At 43.7% G+C, this 19806-nt stretch overlaps 1 protein-coding gene across 2 annotated transcripts in view; it reads right to left on the minus strand.

The window, feature by feature from the left end:
• LOC143279885 (uncharacterized) overlaps nucleotides 1-11119 on the minus strand; it is a 39968-nt gene extending 28849 nt beyond the window's left edge. Inside the window, exons 1-5 of one of the 2 annotated variants that reach the window (XM_076584178.1) lie at nucleotides 11025-11119; nucleotides 5209-5344; nucleotides 4214-4496; nucleotides 1804-1965; nucleotides 319-409 (exon numbers count right to left, since the gene is read on the minus strand). In XM_076584178.1, coding sequence (XP_076440293.1) covers nucleotides 319-409; nucleotides 1804-1965; nucleotides 4214-4496; nucleotides 5209-5344; nucleotides 11025-11090 — 738 coding nt within the window. In that variant the 5' untranslated portion in view covers nucleotides 11091-11119. Of the gene's footprint in view, nucleotides 1-318; nucleotides 410-1803; nucleotides 1966-4213; nucleotides 4497-5208; nucleotides 5345-6150; nucleotides 6526-11024 lie in introns of those variants that run through there. The other variant, XM_076584177.1, reaches the window with a different exon arrangement.
• Nucleotides 11120-19806: the final 8687 nt, after the last annotated feature.

Here is a 19806-nt window from a genome sequence, read left to right on the forward strand (position 1 = left end):
CCCTCTGTTACTTTCATAATTGTTTTGACTTTTTTCTTTGCCAGGAGGGCTGGATGTGCATGCCTATTCCACTTCCCTCATTTAAAAAAAAGTTTCTTCAATCATTAAATCTGAAATCTGATAAAATCAGAATTCTACTTGAAAATGTCTGTCTCTCATTAAAAAAAAAAACAGTTAACTTTTGAGATTACAAAAACACCAGAACAACGCAAAATGAAACATTACATAACCACTCAATGCGTTCCAACACAGCACAGCACAACACAGCACAGCCCAACAAGACGCAGCGCTCCGGCACCCCAGCTGTTCACGACTCACAGACAAAAGGTAGCGGCCCATCTGCAGTTTGCGCGCTCGTTTCCTCACTCCAATGAAGGTCAGGTGAATGACTCGCTCCTTCTTCTGACACCTGAACATCGCACACACCTACACCTGTCACTGTTGTGGCACATGGTGTGTCACGTCTGTCTGTCTCTCTCTCTCCACCCGCACACACACTCACTCACCCACACACACACCCACACACACACACACACCCACACACTGACACGATACCAAATGTATGTAAAAGGTACACAAAGCTATCTTTTGTTCAACAGAACACAAGTTAAGCTCCCACATATTTTTACTTGTGCGTACTCTCAAGCTCCTCTTCTCCTCACTCTCTAAGCTCTTTTCCAAACCATCACGTCATCATTATTCATATCACTATTTTCCAGTTCATTTACAAATTAGTCTGTTTTGATTCATATCATATGCTGTTGATTTTTTACGGAGTGAAGACACTATCACATGATTTCAGTACATCTTAACAAAGACAGGACCTCACATCAGAATTTCTTGTTGCCTACCTATCAACAGCAAGCCTGTATTTGTATCTGATTTGCTAAGAATAGAATACTGTTTACTTGTGGAGACACAGTCATGCAAGAACATATGTACAAGCACAAGTCACTAAACTTGAAAACCATACTGCCAGATGTGTACATAGAAGAGAGGGGAAAGAAAAATCCAAAACATTTGATTAAAACAACCATGAATCTTTTTTTTTTTTTTTTTTTTTTTAATCTACTTTCAAATAAACACCAGACAAATGATGATGGATGTAAGACAAACTCAGAGAACATAAACTAACTCTTGACTGACATTCTCACAAAGAAGGGGGAAAAACAAGTACTCTGTGTCAGAACATTGGTTTCAGACCAACACCATCAATGCTCCCAACTAAAAAAAATAAATTAAAAAAATTTTTAAAGTGCTCAGTGCCAGAATATGGATATTCAAACCAACATCCACCAACACTCCCAACTCACTCAAACAAGTGCTCTACGTCAGAATATGTACAAGCAGATCAACACTGACCATCCACCGCTCCCAACTCACACAAACAAGTGCTCACCGTCAGAACATGGATATTCAGACCAACACTGACCTACCACCGCTCCCAACTCACACAAACAAGTGCTCACCGTCAGAACATGGATATTCAGACCAACACTGACCTACCACCGCTCCCAACTCACACAAACAAGTGCTCACCGTCAGAACATGGATATTCAGACCAACACTGACCTACCACCGCTCTCAACTCACACAAACAAGTGCTCACCGTCAGAACATGGATATTCAGACCAACACTGACCTACCACCGCTCTCAACTCACACAAACAAGTGCTCACCGTCAGAACATGGATATTCAGACCAACACTCACCCACCACCGCTCCCAACTCACACAAACAAGTGCTCACCGTCAGAACATGGATATTCAGACCAGCACTGACCCATCAACGCTCCAAACTCACACAAATTTTTTCTCATAGGAGGCACAGCCCATCAGCATGTTCTCGATGCCCACATGTTCCGCTTTGATCAGGTCGTCCTGGCAACCATCCCTCTCTCGGCGTCGCCGCTTGGCTTTCCTGATGAACGTGAGGACCCCCTTGGTGAAGTTGGGCTCCTCATCCCTGTCATTTTCATCAAACTCAAATGATAATCATAATGATAATAATAATAATGTGATTTATATATAGCTCCAAATCTCTAATCAAGGTTCTTGTTGCTTTACAAAAATGGGTTAATCGAGCACACACACACACACACACACACACTAACACACACACTACACTCATGAAAAGTGCATAATGAGAACAATGGAGTGGGGTGTGATGGAGTCCAAATGTGCATGCACACTTGTGTGTGTGTCAAATAGTGAATGCTTTAATGATATGATGCAGAAAACTTGAGGCAACAGTGAAGGGGTTTTTTTTGTGCGTGTGTTTTTCTAAGCTAAATGACAACTTTCAAAGGCAATACATACACACAATTCGGAAGCAACCACAGATTAAAGACTGATTTCAAAACACAAACCTTACATTAAGTATTGGAACCAACTGAAAACAAGACTGTTTTAAAAAGCAGAACATACTAAAGAACTGGAACCAACTGATAATTCAGATTTGCTTTTTAAACATAAATACAAGAACTGAAATCATCACAAAATTAAAGCATAGCAGGAATCTGAAATTAAACAACTGAAACCATAAGTTCAGATAATGATGTGTGAAAACTTTGACCAAGAGTTGTTATAGACTATCGGAAGGCCTGTAGCTGGTCTGAGCAGAAAGGTAGTTATTGAAGGGGATAAAAAAGGGTATCAGAGTGAAGGAGAAATCATCTATCACATTTCTTTTTTTTTTTTTTTATTATGAAGAGGATGTAGTGGAAGAAACATTACCATCGGAGGTTCAACAGTTCTTTCTTAATAAAGTGTACTGATGTGTGATCTTGGGAACAAGGTCACTCTTGGTTTAGCTGTTGCTGTTTGTTGCTTTTTTTCTGCTTAAAAAAAAAAAAAAAAAAAATTGGACAAGTTCTTGAAAACAGTTCATGCCATGAACAAGGGTTCTAAACTATAAAGTACATATCTCCAATAAAACACATATGTATGTACATGCAATATTTTTTTATGCTTCACCCCTGCACCCCAACCCCTTTTTATGAAGACACCCAAGTATGAAATGCAAGGTGGGGGTTTTGGGGTTTTGGGGGTTTTTTCATAGTGTAAATGAAATTGTGATTAGAATAAACAGCAGTACTGGAGAGGAGGTGGACACCATATTCACTGACCCACACCATACTTCACAGTTTGTATACCTCTTATTTCATGCTTCAAAGCTGACCGCCTGCACAGCGCCACTGCAGTCAGTCTACCTTCTCTTAGTTTCCAGGATCTTTTGAGGTGAAATGTTCACAGAGGCAGAGCCCCTTCCTGTGTTTCACAGGTCACAGTAAAGCCACTGCACTTGTGCAGAAAATGGGGAGGCGGGGGTGGGGGGGTATCCGCAAAGCAAGGCAACAAATATTTGTTTTGGAAAACAACTTTTTTCAGCATTATATCATACATTGCCCACTAAAAATTTGGGGATGCCCTGCAATTTCGAGATTGTGAGTTCTGCAGCAAATGATTTTATGAGCTCTGAAAGGCATTTCTGGGTTGTTGTTTTTTCAATCCCAAATTAGACTTAGGGTTAACATGGTCTGCCACTCATCTTCTCCACATTGTGTTTATTCCTTCAAATTTCAAACATAACAAAACCAAACAGAATTCCATAGACAAAAATGAAGTAAAACACATGCAGAATATAATACAAACTGGACTGCATGCACAATTTCACATACTCAGACCCTTCCTCCTCTTCCTCCTCATCCTCTTCATCATCATCAGTCCTGACAAAATACTATGTATGAAATAAAAGAATGCAGTGACATTCATCAAGATGGATTTGTTCTCTATTTCTAATCAGTTTTTAGGCATGACTTGTCTTTTTTTTTTTTTTTTTTTTTCTTTTTTTCTTTTTTTTTCAAAGCTACAAAACCAGTTAACCAATACTCAGTCAAAAAATTTCATCCACATCTGTTTTACTTTCAATTCTAAGTAATCATTTTATCACAATCAGTTTCAACATTGCAATGGATATAAAACATTCCCTTTTCTTGCATGAAAAAAATCACACTGCAATCAAAAATACACATTTAAGTGAATACATGCATGTACAAATGTACACACACTTGCACACACAAATACACAGCACATGAATTAGAGAATAGACTACATATATATATATACATTTAAGTCAATACACACATGTACAATCGCACACACACTTGCACACACAAACACACAGCACACAGCTTAAAGAATGGACCACATACTCTTCCTCCTCCTCTTCCTCCTCCTCCTCACTCTCTGTGTCACTGAAGACATCCTCAAATTTGCTGGGCTTCTCTTCGTCTTCCTCCAGAATATCATCTTCAGGATCAATTTCTTTATCATCACCATCGTCTTCATCGTCATCATCGTCACTTTCCTCTTCACTTGTCTCGTCTTCGTTCTCATTGTTTGATTTGTCCGCCGCTTCTGCTTCTTTCTTCTTCTTCTTCTCTGCTTCTTCCTCTTGCTTCTTCTTCCTGTACTCTGTCATGTCCTTGATTGTATCTGGAGACAAACATTTTCATAACACATTATTAACAGCCCTGATAAAACCTTTCAAAAATTGTCATAAAAAAAATAAATAATTTGCACCGGTGGCCTAAGAAAAAATCGTCATGGTCTAAGCAAAAACAAAAACAAAAAAATCAGTCATTATCAACACAAGATAAAACATGGTAATTAATTGTAGAAAAGAGAAAAGAATAATAATCCCTCAACAAATCTTATGAAATCTTTCACAAACTAATAACTGACCTTTTTCAGCCAACTCAAAAAAGCAGAGAATGTGTAAAGCTGAACTGTCTGTCTGACCAGACAGAAGGACAACAGGAAATTGGAAAAAAAATACAAAGAGCGTGAATTAAATGTAAAAGATACTCAGCTTCACTGTAGGTTTTTCATGCCTTTCAAGGAGTTACTTATAAATAAAAAATATTCCTTATAAAATAAAATACATGTTTATTTCTTTTTTTAATACGATAAAGAACATATAGCCATAATCTAAATGAAATAATGATCTCTCTCTACAACTTTTTTTTTCTCACATTTCAGCAACAGTTCTTAGACAAAAAGTCAACACATCCCTTATTCAGTTATTGTATCAAAATAAAAACTTAAGATTATACAACTGACAATGAGAAAAAAAAATCAGAACTGTAACAACAGAAGGGAAAAAAACAACCCAAAACTGTATTTTGTAAAAGCCGCCTTTTTTTACCTTGGAGATCTCGCACCAGGACAATGGTTCTGGCCCACTTCTCACAGATGGTGTCATAGATACAGTCAGCCGTCATTTCCCTCAGACACACATCGTAGAGACCCACCACAGCATGCAGCAGCTCCTGGTTTGAGATCTGAAACATTCCGATTATTGCATCATTATCTTTACATGACTGCTAATTGCATCGTTACCTTTACATGACTGCTAATTGCATTGTCATCTTTATATGACTGCTGCCATCCTATATATATTTTTTGTTGCCCTTCTTGATCTCAGTTGTGAATTGCTGTTATTGCTGTTGGCACTTGCTGTTTTTGTGTACCTCAGTTTTGGTCTATTTGCAGTATAATTCTATCAAATATGTATTTTTATCTATTATGAAACAAACAGACCCACATGCTCAAAGTTGCATTTCTTCATTCAATGCATTCACTCTGACTTTCATACTTCACAACATTAAAATGTTTATCAAGTATGCTGGTTTCTCATGCATTAAATGTGGTAGGCGCTTAATAACCTATTCTTACACACACACACACACACACACATACATACACTCATGCATGCACAAGCATGGACACACACTCATATAATATACACACACATGAACACACACACACACACCACACAACTGTGTGCATGCATCTGTCAATACAAAGTAATCTGTGTGCATATATAGATCGTGTGGATTCATGAATACATGTATGTATGTGTGACAACAAAGCAAATGGCTGTGGAAATGTACAAATACGTGGGACTGAAAGCTGTGGAGCAAAAACCTTGCATTTGTTTTTTAGTTCATACCTCATTACTTTGTTCACAGTGTCCAAGTCTTTCATGTAAACACAAAAGCAAAAACACTTGTTACGATATAACATGATCCCTTGAAAATGTAGCAATGTAGAGACAGTAAAATAAAACTAATCCAAAGTTACCTACCCCGGGTATAACCCCACTGGTCTCTGTGATCTGACCAAGCTGCAACAGTCGTTTGAAGTCCACCAACACGGGATAGGCCCACACCGATTTCCCATCTTTACTCTTGAACTCTACTTTGTCGTCCAGTTGCGATCCAGGCCTCCCAAAGCACCCGACGCCTTCGCTAATTTCCAGCTCTGTGAGGCGCTGCCTGACATGTTGCAGTTGTTCTGGAAGGTCTGTTGCTGCAGGCACGGTTTCGCTGCTTTCAGCCATTTTCCCAAACATGGCAGTCTCGGGCTGAATCGCCACCTGTGGGCATTATCTCCCTTGGACTGTTCAAAAGTTTCATTCAGCTGAGCTTGCTGGGATCCATATTTCTTCCTTTTTTTTCGTCATACTTGTTTCAAGCAACAACAACAACAACAACAAAAAGGCACTGCTCCTCGATTGAACATTTTTTACATATTATATGTAGCTTTGTTCTGTGCAATTCATTTATAATAGCAACAACAAAAAAATCTTGAATTACAAGTTTTATTTTACTGTGATATGTCAGTTCCTTACTTCATTTCGTATTGAAAATAAAAATATATACTGTACTGTACTGTACAGTGCTGTACTGTTTTCTTCATTGGGACATCAGATTATGTTTTTCTGTGGGAAATTCGGGTTGGAATAGGTGAGAGAACACACATTAATTGACGTCGTATTTTTTTCTTTCAGTCTTTCCGAGTTGCCTGATTGCGGCGGCGCTAGCCGATCTATTCATGTTTATTTCTTTTGCTATCAAAGTGAATGTTATTTACAGTCTTTCAAGAAAACTATGTTGTTGTCATTAGTTCTTTTTCGTGCGCTAAGTGCAGGCTGCACACGGATCCGAGTCCGGCTGACCCGAACACTGAAAGACTAGCACCCAGACCTTTTGCAGCGGTCCTCTCAGTCGACTGGAACTCAAACATCATTGACATGGGGGACTGGATGTGTGTGTTGATGTGGGCTGTCCCAGTGTGTGTCTACATGTGTATTATATGTGGGCGATATGAAATGGTCGGCCCGGGTGTGGGGACTGAGAGGAGGCAGTGGAGGGTGCGCGCGCGTGTATGAGTCGGTGTGTGTGTGAGTGTATGCGTACGTGTGTGTGTGTGTGTGTGTGTGTGTGTGTGTGTGTATGTGTGTCAGTGTGCCGGTGCCAGTGTGTACGTGTGTGTGTGTGTGTGCGTGTGTGTGTGTGTGCAGTGTCACGGTGCGTGCGTGCGTGCATGTGAGTGTGTTACAAAAACTGATCGATGTGTACATCAGTGCGTCCGTCAGTGTCAGTGTGTCATGCGTGCCGTCAAGTTTCCCATGACTGTGGGCTGGCAGAATATTGCTGCCAGTGGTGTTGTGGAGGTTGGTGGGTGTGTTTGGTGGAGGCCGGGGGGGGGGGGATCAGCGTTGGGAGAGGATGGTAGAGGAAAGGGTGGTTTCACTAAAATGTTGATTGGAAACCGCCCGACACTTAACACCTCCGGCCACAGAGAAGGCACATGCTGTTGTCAAGCAGGAACCCTACGGCTGAGGCCTATAGTCAAACAGCACGCTATGAAGGGAAATGTCCCACACTCCACGCGGAGCCAACTGACTTCCCAGGTCAGTTCCATTCTGCAAATCAGTGTAAATGCCTGCGTCATTTTAATCTGGAGGTTCATAAAGTATTATTACAGTGTTGTTAATTAAGTCTCCTAGACAGACAGAGAGACTGAGACAGATATGGAGTCGAGTCGAGTCGAGACAGACAGACAGACGGACGACTGAGTCGAGGCTGACGGAGACAAAAGACTGAGAAAGAGCGACAGGCAGACAGCCACAGAAGCTTGCTTGGAAATACCACCTTTCTCATTTTTCAGCCCATGATAAAAGCCCTATTAATTTTCCTAAACAGAAAACTCACCATGAATAACATAAAACAACACATACTCTTCCTATACTGCATAATGAACACTACTGAGATAGCCTGGGGCAGACGGGACGGAGAGACAGACAGACAGAGACGAACAGAGACGGAGAGAGAACCGGTGAGTAGTGGGCAGAGATCTGTGACAATTACGGACATCCGCAAACCAAGACGGTAATTTGGTTCCATTGGAGTTGACCGAAGTTTGAATGCCGTCACGCCCCCGATACTGCGCGTGAGCGCTGTCACGTATCAAAACTGCAGTACAAAATGGCGGGATCAGCGCAGGGGAGTCAGATTAAAATTTGGAACCGTGTGGTTTTCGGTTCATGTGATTATGTTCAAGTTATTCGACATGTTTCAGTTTGGGCAGTGTAAGTCTTCACCCGTTTATCCTACCGTGGACCAAACACACAAAAAAGGTGACGGTAGTAAAACTACCGTGTCTCCATTGCAACGACAAACCGCAGTTCAAAGCGACCGCTAGCCAGCCGTTAGTTTCGGTTTCAGTTCAGGGAAGGAAGGTGGCAGAATGGTTAAGACGCTCATCCGCCAAATGACTCTTATACGGTGTCCGTGATGACTCAGAGGGTCTGGGTTCGACTCCCCTGTCAGTCTCGCCTTTTCATCTCCCATGTTTGACGTGACTGGGCCGGAAATCAGACTGAGCCACGTCTAGTCATTCGGATGAGACGATATCTGAACCGAGGCCCCGTGTACAACACGCACTAATCGCGCTGGAAAAAGACACCCACCCCCACCCACCCACCCACAAGCAGCCAAAGAGTATATATGGAGAAGTTCCATCTATTCTCTTTGATAGGTCTGAGTATTGAGACTTGATGGTCAAACATAGGAATTAACAGAGTTAATCCAGTCGCGCACGGCCAACACAACAGCGGATATGTATACATAAAGCAGTTCTTTGGATGTAGGTTTTCAGTAAATTTTAAATAATCGGTTTTTACATACTTTTTGTGTTTTGTGATGCACACGAACATATCACATATCTGTGTCTGTGTGTGTGTATGTGAAAGTGAGAGAGAGGGGGTGTACCCACCTGCCTACCTGTGTAAGTGTTGAGTGTGCATCAGTGCGTGCGTCTGTGTTTTTATGTGTATGTTTGCGCACGCGCGAACCTTTTTCTATTTATATTCAGTTGTATATTATGTATTCTGTAACAAGGGAGAAAATATCTATTCATCTTATAAGGTCTTATTCACTTATTTCTTACAGCCTAGCCATTTATTTCATAAACTCTTCTTTTTTCGTGTGCACAATATTTCTATACTCCATTCGAATACGAACACAGAAGGTCCTCTATAAATATAACTCATAGTTTCTGTCCACAATTTTTGGCACCCATATATATTCGCACAAAAATAAATAATGGGCCCTCACCTTTGCTAAACATTTTACCCCCCCCCCCCCCCCCCCCCCCCCCCCCCCCCCCCCCAGCCCCTCCCCCACGTCCCCCTTCCCACTCTCGTGCCATCACCATGAGAGCCAAACAGTTCGAAAGGAAGTTCAGTAGCCTTCGCGTGTGTGTCAACCACCACCACCACACCAATACAGACAGGCTTCACCGTTACTCAATCATTCACAGGCCACACGCAGACTGCGTGCTCCTCACGAGACGAAGGTCCAAAGTCCAACATCGTGTTGCCCGACATTTCTGTCACGGCCACTACAGGTTCCACCCACCTCGTTAGTATGCATGCTTCTCCCCCCCCTACCCCCATCCCCCTTTTGCCGCCAAGGCAGACAGACACACCTACCGTCAATGAGGCTCTAAGCCAACCAAAAGCAAGGTCACGCCACGGCGGACCAATCAGCAGCCAGGAAACGGCCCCCGGAGCGCGCAGACTCCTGGCACGACCTCATCGCGTGGCTCTCACGAGGTCACGAACTGGTGACCTGCTGGTACTGGGAGGGGAGCCGGGAGCGTATAAATTCCCACGTAGGAAAATGTGTGGCCAGGTCGTTGCGTATGCTGTGGGTGTGTGTGTGTGTTTGTGTGGGTGTGGCGTGTGGGTGTGGGGAAGAGGCGGAGAGGGTGGAGTAAGGGGGAGATCAGAGCATTCTGCCTCAGTGAATCAGGCAAAATGCATGTTTTTGTTTGTACTGTATGAATGATATTATTCAGTCTGTTTGGATTTGTTGTGTTTGGCAATCCACCCAACCCCCGCCCCCACCTCTCTGTCTCTGTCTCCCTCTCCCCCCTCCCATCCCCCCGTCTCTCTCTCCCTCTCCCCCACTCTCTCCCTCTGCTCTCCCCGTCTCTCCCCCCCCATCCTCCTTCTATTCTCTCACTCTCTCGATCCCTCGTTGGATACTCAGGCCAATGACCTGCGTACAAACATCTGTCAGTGACACATGCAAATACTTCCCGGCAGCGCACAATATAATACATTCACGTAACACACAGTTCCTCTCTGTTGCTAGTTCCTAGAGGTGGCATGGTCTTAAGTTGTTATTTTCCAATGGTTGTACGCCTGCCTTTGGTGTTCACGAGTTTGACAGTGGTCTGAATGAACAGTCATTATAAATGTGTGTGTGTGTGTGTGTGTGTGTGTGTCTCTGTGTGTGTGTGTGTGTGTGTGTGTGTACATACAAACCTCTCGGCGTGAAAACACAAACCTTTTAACACAGGACACGCAGTCACTGAATATGAACCAAATGCACAATAGGTACTCTGTCACACACACACACACACACACACACACACTACCCCCAATCCCCTCCGCTCCCATGCTCCACAGTGACACACAACCAGATTTGACTTTAAAACCTAAATTGTACACTGACACAGTACATCAAAAACTGCGTGTGTGTGTGTGTGTGTCCTCCCTCCCCTCTCGATCTGATTCTCAGCTTTCATCATTCCAAGGTTCTCAGTTTTACTTGAAATCACAACGGTGTGTCAGGTGTCAGGTGTACATCACGGACAAGCACAAACCTTTCTCTGTTCAGTGCATTCCTCTCTATATGCGCACAATGTAGACCTGCAAAATATAGGGTTCATACACAGGTTCTCCGAGTCTCTCTCTCTCTCTCTCTCTCTCTCTCTCTCTCACACACACACGCACGTGCACGCACGCACACACACGCGCGTGCACACAAACATATGCACACGCATGCACACAAACATATCAGTACATGCGTGAACGCGGCACACACACACACACACACACACACACACATCCACCACCACAACCACCCCCCTACCAACTCCCCCCCCCCCCCCCACACACACACACACACGAACACCCTCCACACCCTACACACACACACACACACACACACACACAAAAGCACCCCCGCCCACTCAGTCCCAACAGACACAAACAAACACAGGTAAAAAAACACACAAACACATTCAAAAGACGATGAGGCGACCCCCCCAAAATAATAATGATGTATATCTAATACCAGTCATGTTCGTGCGAACGGGGACTGCCCCACTTCCGTGACACGATCTATATCCGCAATGTCGCACGTGACGATCGACAGGTATGAAGACTGCGAGAGGGGATGGGAGGACATGACTGAGGGAGGGAGGGGAGGTGTGTAGGGGGGGTGCAGGGGAGGGGGAAGGGAGCGGGGGAAAGAAGAATGGGGGACTGGGAACTTGAAGTAAGGGGGGTGACAACGACAGCGGCCCGTCAAACGATTGGCAACAGGCCTCAGCTGTTTTTAAAACACATTTTGAGCAGTAAGGATAGGACACAGACGACCGTGGAGAGGAAGGAGGAATTTTGGACTCACTTGTGAAAACAAAGTGAGCCTATGTTTTAACCCGGTGTTCGGTTGTCTGTGTGTGTGTATGTGTCTGTGTGTCCGTGGTAAACTTTAACATTGACATTTTCTCTGCAACTACTTTGTCAGTTGACACCAAATTAGGCATAAAAATAGGAAAAATTCAGTTCTTTCCAGTCATCTTGTTTAAAACAATATTGCACCTCTGGGATGGGCACAAAAAATAAATAATGAAGCCTAATTATATGCAAACTGCATTTACTGTTATATTTATATTGTTTGTATTCTCTAAACTTGGCACTTTGATCTGATATTCTGAAACAACAAGAAGAGCAGTCATTATTATCATTTTTTGTTCAAACAGGAACTTCTTTTGCTAAGCATGGAATTTTTATTTATTTTGCAAACGTTTTGGTGCAGATAGTAAAAAAGGGAAATTACTCTGTAATTAATGCTAGGGGACTTAATTTATCACAAGGGGGTCTTGAAGGCCTTGCCTCTCTTGTTGTTTTATGTCCCGTCAAACATATCGGTGACTGAAGACATTTTGTTAAAGTATTTATGAATACATTTGAGTATTATCGGTTAGAAGGGGTGGGAGATGTGAATGAATGGAGGGTTGGGGGAAACTGGGCAAAATGGGGGTGAAATGAGGGTGAAATTTGAAGAAAAAAAAATCTAAATACAATTACAGGAAATTACTTAAAGGACTCCGTAAAAGAGAAGTCGTTAAACTGACAAGCGAAACACTGACTGATATTGAATGCAAAAAGTCAAAAACATCAACGTTCTCAGTCACTTGTGAACACACTTTCCTGTACATAAGGCTTCATCAAGCAACAGTCAAAAATTATATGCTTAATCATCAGAGACTTAACCGTGGAGACTTATTCATCGATTGATTTATATATTTATTCACTCATTCATTCATCTATCTATCTATCTACATCTGTCTGTATTTATCTATCTATTGCTTTGTTTATGTTGTTGCGGGGATGGTGAGTACAGGGGAGGTGGGGGTGGGGTTTTAGTGGTTGCCAAGAGTAGACGACGTCACCGTGGATTATTGAAATAGATGTGTTGTATACAGCAGTGAGCGGTCGTATTTGGTCACGTAGGTATAGGCCTACATTGAAGTGGTTAGTTTAATCAAAGGGAGAGTTATCTCTCTGCGTTGTTTTGTTGTTGTTGGGGTGGTGGTGGTGGTGGTGGTGTTTTGGGGGGAGGGGGGGGGGGGTTCCCTTCTTGTCTTTTGTTTTGTTTTTGTTTTTTGTTGTTTTTTTGTTAAGGTTTTGTTGTTTTTTGGCCGGGGAGGGGGGGGGGTACATCAGAATTATTGAGACGTGGGGGGCGGGGGGGGGGGGGGGGGGGGGCAGGCAATAAACGGAATGGTTAATCCTAGCGGCAAAGTGTCTTTATTTCCGTGGAAAGGCGGAAGAGGGTGTCAGTTGGTGGTCACGCTGACACTGATCACAAAGAATACTTGAAACAGAGACAGACTATCGTCTTTCGCCAACATCAAGTTTGACCTAAAGACTAGATTTTTCTTCTTTTTTTTTAAGGTCTCTCTAGTATATCATCGCTTATTTTTCATGTGAACGACTAGAAAGTTAACTGGCATTTGATAAACAGCTGACACTCCAAATCGCAAGCGTCTATGTATGACAAACAGCTGACACTCCAAATCGCAAGCGTCTATGTATGACAAACAGCTGATACTCCAAATCGCAAGCGTCTACCCACACACACAATCACGCACACGCACACACACACGGAACCGTCGAGAAAGCGGCAAATATACTTTGTATGAAAATAAGTAACCATTAGCCAGCCAGCGCTTTGTTGACAACTTGAAGTAATCAAGTGATGTCGGATCGAATCCATTTAATTCAGTGTCGATATGGCAGCATACTGCAAACGCACTGACTCCATTCGCCATTCAAAGATAAACGAAGACACCCTGAAGCAGGCAGAGAACACCTTTTGTTCTGAATCCAGTTACTTCCAAGTGGGTCCTCTATCCCTCTGTGTGTGTGTGTCAGTGTGTGTGTGTGTGTGTGTGTGTGTGTGTGTACTGTGTGTCAGTGTGTGTGTGTGTGTGTGTGTGTGTGTGTACCTTTAGTAATGGGAGTATGGGAGAAAGTCTACTGAAATAAAAAGAAAAGAAAAAAAATGAATACCGATTGAATGGTCAGAATCTCGGGCAGAGATATGACAATGTGCCCACCCCACCTCACCTCCCCACCCTGTGTGTGTGTGTGTGTGTGTGTGTGTGTGTGTTGCGGGGGTATGGGTGGAGGGGGTTGTGCACCACGTGGATCTTGTTGTCACAGCTGATGTCTGTACAGTCTAAAGACCACAGGATGCAGAGACCCCGGTGTATGCGAGTGCAAGCACAGGTGCACGCGCGCCTTGTGTTAGTCTGCCTGCCTTTCGGTATATATGCCTGTCTGCTTTTTTCTGGCACGGGAGGTAGGAAGAGAGGTGTTGTTTGTTTGTTCTACAGCTAACTTGGAGCTCTCTCTCATGTGCTAGAGACAGGTGGGAGCGGGGGTTAGGCAGGGGGAGAGGAGAGTGAGAGTGAGATTGAGACAGAAAGAGCCTCGGAGAGTATGTGTGCATGCACGTGTCTTCTCAGTTTCAATGCAACTGTGTCTGAGCCGGTTTGTGTGTGTGTTTGTGTGAGCGTTTGTGTGAGTGTGCGCGTGTGTCAGTGTGTGTGAGAGAGAGTGAGAGCGTGTGTATGTGTGTGTAAACACTCCCAGGAACCATGCTCGCCGGACACAGACTGTAGAGATGAGTGAGTCAGACAAGCCAAGCGGGGCAAACGCACCACACAAATATTGCGATTTTCGCACCGACTTCGACTGTCAATGAACGAGGAAATAGTTGCCGAAAACGCCAACCGGTAACACATGCAGAAGAAAAACAAGAACGATGTAGGTGACCCGGCCAGCCAGGGACCATTCAGCGGCCCCTACCATGATGCCGAATCCTGCAGGGAATCCCTGGTACCTCTGGCACTATCCACCACATCTCCCTGCCACTGATGTAAAGAAAACAAATAAAATGTCATATATTTTTTCGAAGTAAGAAACATCAGTCGCTTTGCTCATTGAGGAGACAGACTGTGAACACAGCAATCAAAACAAACCATAGAGAAACGAACCACGTATCGTTCTGCAACCCTGGGACAACTTAAATGCCATTGTACAAGGAAAGACTAGACAAGGAAATCAATTGAGCTGTGAGCTCCAAGACCGATTCAACAATTGTTTCTACAGTTTCGAACGTATGGACATCCTCCGCTCATCTGTGTGTGTGTGTGTGTGTGTGTGTGTGTGTGTGCACGCCTGCGGCTTGTTCATCCCCGTCAGTGTTAGATTTGGAACAACATTTACCATTTGCATTTACGCATTGTTAATTTCAAAGCCTGCCGATTTCACGAGTCAAACGAATTCAAAACAATTCAAGTCTGGGTTGATTTTTGTTTTCCTTTCCACCCCCATACCCCCATCGCAGCCCCCCCCCCACCCCCCCTCACACACACCCCTCCCCGCTCCACCCCCTCCTTTCACTGACTGCTACAGCTTCCTTAAGTGTCTTCAACGATTCTGCAACAGACAACAAGCGTTTCCAACAAATAATGAAGAACTGCATTTTTGTAGTTCCAGAATCTTGCAGACAACTCAATGCCACGCACTCTGTCTCTCCTTCCCCACAGTCCACTCGCCTCGAAACCGACGATACACAAATGAACATCTTTACACAAAGTCACTTCCAAAATGTCCTCCTCAGCTTATGTGTTGTTCAAAATCAATTCAGCTTCTGACGACGACCGGGAAAACAGATTCCCCTCACACCCCCACCCCCTCCACCCCACCCCTCTCACCCCACGTCAGGCCTTCCACCCTTTCAGACGAATTCGACATGAGGTAGTTGTAAGTGGAGGGAGGCGGGGAACTGGGGTGCTGAAATGGAGGTTTTCCCCGGGAGGCAGCGAGAGGGGCTGAGGGGTGAGCGGTAGGTCTCTCCGACGACTGTCATGGGATGGAGGGTAATAATAATAATAACGATTGTTGGAGTTTTAACGACCTATTGGCGCCTACACCCTTAAGGTCACATTTGTCCGGTAATAATAATAATAATAATAATATTTATATAGCGCTCAATCTCGTGCAGAAACAAATCAAAGCGCTTTCGCACCAGTCATTCACACGCAGGGTGGGTGGATGGAAGTCTTTTCTACGAACTGCTCGGTATGGGGAATGGGGAGGGTTCTGGGGCGGTGTTGGGGGGTGCAGAGGGGGGGGGGGGGGGGGTAGATGTGTATGACTGTTCGACATGAGGTGGAGGGAGAGGGTGAGGAGAGACAGAAGTCATTCCAGTGACTGCTCGACACGGGAGGGGAGGTGGGGTAAAGTCCTTCACATCAACGTTCCAGACTGCTGAGGATTGGGGCGGTGAGAGGAGGGAAGGGGGGAGGTGTAAGTCCTTCCTACAACTGCTCCACTTGGGAGTTGGGGGGAGGGGGTTGAGAAAATCCCTCTGATGACTGTTTAACATGGAGGGGGGGGGGGGGGGGAGAGAAAGGTGTCTTTCCGAAGAGTGGTCGACACAGGAGGGGAAAGGCGGGGGGGGGGAGTTGAAGTCTCTCAGATAATAGTTCAAACGGGGATGGGATGGGGCTTTCTTTCTGAAGACTGTTCGATATGAGGGTTGGATGTGGAGACGTGAAGGTGGAAATAGTGCTACAAATGTTCGAAATGAGAGAAGGCGTGTGGCTGGGTGGGAAAGCGAGGTCCTTCTGACGTCAAAACAACATCCTCTCATTAACATTTCGCCAAATCCTGCTGACAAACAGACGGCCCGAACTGTACTCACTTTTACTCTTCAGCCCAGCACTGCCAGCTGTAGTCCTCGTTCGCCGTATGGCATTAAGACAGGATAGTTCTTTCTGTTCTCGGTACTTACCTTGACACCAAACTTTACAAGTCATACTGAAAAATGTGACGCACATTCACCAAATTAATACTAATTATGGCAAAATACAAGGAAATCAGACGCATTCCTCGCTCCACATTCGCTTCATCACTGTGCAAAAGATGTTAACATGGCCTTCGTCCGTTCTGGTGTTGACTGAACTTGTAAACTGACAGTCGACTGGTCAGAAAACGCAATGTTGTCAGTCTCACGAACCAATCACACACACTGACACAAACACACACACACACTTGCCTCGTGAATTTCGTTTTGCACATGTAAGTTTGACTCAGTGCACGGGAGGTGTAAAATTGGGGACAGTGTCAGTGGACAACACTGGGCTTGTGACGTAGCCATCCCAAAATGGACAAGTAGCGCTACAGACACGATAAAACTGAAAACAGAAGTGCTATTGGACGTTGTGATAACGACACGTTGCGCTTGTCCACAGCACTACGTGTTGATATGCAACGTGTCAATAGCACTACTTTTTGCCAACTTTTCATGCACTTATTACTCCGTTTCATTAGCACTATATTATGGACTGCTGTAGCATCCAACAATGAGTAGTGTATGCAATGCAGTTCGCGCCCACTCTTTTTTTTTTTTTCTTTTTTTTTTCTTTTTTTTTTTTTTTTCTCTCAGAAGGAAGGAAGCGGTGGGAGGGGGGTATTAGTGAAGGTAAGAAATCTACCCCAATACCCTGAGATTTTTTTTTTTTTTTTTTTTTTTTTTCAGAAATGGGGATATCACAGAGACAAGTGTATGTTAAGGTTCCGAGATGCGAGTAGGAAGCCTGAAAATCTCACGTCAGAAGCTTAAATGGGAATCTGCTTCTGCGTTTGTGGGCTGCAACTCCCGCGTTCACTCGTATGTACACGCGTGGGCTGTTACGTGTGTGACCGTTTTTACCCTGCCATGTACGCAGCCACACTCCGCTTTCGGGGGGTTAAACGGAATCGTGTAGTGCAAATCCTCTCATAGTATATACACATTATTATTGTTTCTTTGTCTATTTGTTCGTTTCTTTGTTTCGTTTCAATCAACTTAATGTTTCTAGTTTTTTTTCTGCAGCAGTTTGTAAGCTCTCACGGCCAGGCTGACCAGCGCGTTGGGTCTTAGCGTCATTGGTCAGGCATCGACTGCCCATCGTTGTGCTTCGAGTCTGTTGCGTGTTGTTTCGTTCGCTGTGGCGTGAATGGGTTAATCCGCACGCTTTGTCATCTCCTTGAGACTGGAACTGAAATCGAGACTCTCATGAAATCGCAAACGATATGACGAGACACGTTTTATTTCAGTTGTCACCTTGAAGGAATAGCTGGTGTTTGTCAATCAGGCAGGGCGCGCGTTTGATGGCGGCGGCAAGAAATTGATGCTATTTCTTATATCGTCACAATGCGAAAACCAAAGATTTTTTTTTATTTTTTTTTTTATTATTATTATTTTAACCCCCACACATCCAAACAGGTGGTGAGTCGCATCATAGTGCAACGTGTTGATCATCTGCTGAAACTGATTAATGTGCGATAAGTGCCACACTTGCGAGTGTGTGTGTGTGTTGGGGGGGGGGGGGGGGGGGGGGGGGGCAGAGGGAGGGGGAGGAAGGGGGTGCGTGCGTGCACGCAGGAAAGGAAATTTGGGGGAACTTTTGTGCTTGTGAGATACAGAAGGGGAGACGGAGGGACTGAGAGCGAGAGAGATACAGCCGGAGATCGAGAGAGATACAGCGTGTGTCTGTGTGCACGCGCGCGCACACACACACACACACACACACACACACACACACACACACATGCACACACTCAGAGTATCAGTAATAATAGTAATCACGAAAAAAGTATCCCGACACACAAACACCTGCACTATACACTCAGTAATCAACATGCCTGTGACGGCGATGGATAATGGACAGAACGATTAAACATCACTAGTAATACTATTGATAAACTGAACCAGCTGATAAATCTTACTTTCCGTGCCTGAGAATCAACTTAACAGTAATTCAACTGTCGAATAATAAATATAATAATAATATTAATAATAATATTAACAACAACAACATAACAACAACAACAATTTGACTGACCAAATATTCAAAGTGAATGGATTGGCCAATGATCTGTTAGAATTTCTCCTCTCCCCTCTGTTCCCCCTCCTCCACCACCTTACTCTCCATTCTTCTAAATTTTCTTCTTCTTCGTGTTTTTCTTCTATTAGGCCAATTACTTTGGTGATAATAAATTTAATCTCATGTTAATATTGATATTAGCATTATTTTACTATATTATGTACTGTTTGTTTATTTGTTTTATTTCATTATTTCATTACTTACTGTTTATGAATGTTATTTGACACAAGTCATAATATGGTTCATCAGCCGTCATGATAAAATTGAAGTGCAACGTTGTGAGCACAGTATAAGCTTTAAGCTTGTTGATGCTCTTTTGTTATTCATTGCATTGTAATCATGTGTATTGTTGAATAATTAAAGATTATTTAAACCAACAACAACAACAATAATTGTAATAATAATGTTGCTCTCTAACAAGAAAACTGTTCTGGGTCCATTACAAAACACGTACCAGTCTACAAAACTAATAACACGATTTTTTTTTTTTTTTTTAACCAAGATTTGTTAACCTGAAATCTTCAAGAACCTTGGAACTGATCCAACGATCTGAAAATGCACGCAGTCTGAGAGAGCTTGGGTGGAGAGCGGAACTTTCGCCAAAGGTCAATTACCGTTGATTACTGAACGCCCTTCCGGTCTTCGACACCTCATTTTGTACGTCTGCGGGAGAAAAAAAAAAGTGACGCAAGCACGCACGCCAAGAGATGCTACAATTTCATTGGCCAACAGCGTTCAGACTGTCGTGAGCACGTGAAATGCTCATGGATCAAGGCTGCTCTTTTTCAAGGTCATCCAGGCTGGCATTCCCCGACTTCGTGCGAAAGTCAGAGGCGCCTGAAAATAGTTACTTAACTCTGAAGGCTCGACT

Source organism: Babylonia areolata, chromosome 3 (assembly GCF_041734735.1).
Source record: "Babylonia areolata isolate BAREFJ2019XMU chromosome 3, ASM4173473v1, whole genome shotgun sequence".
Taxonomy (NCBI): domain Eukaryota; kingdom Metazoa; phylum Mollusca; class Gastropoda; order Neogastropoda; family Buccinidae; genus Babylonia; species Babylonia areolata.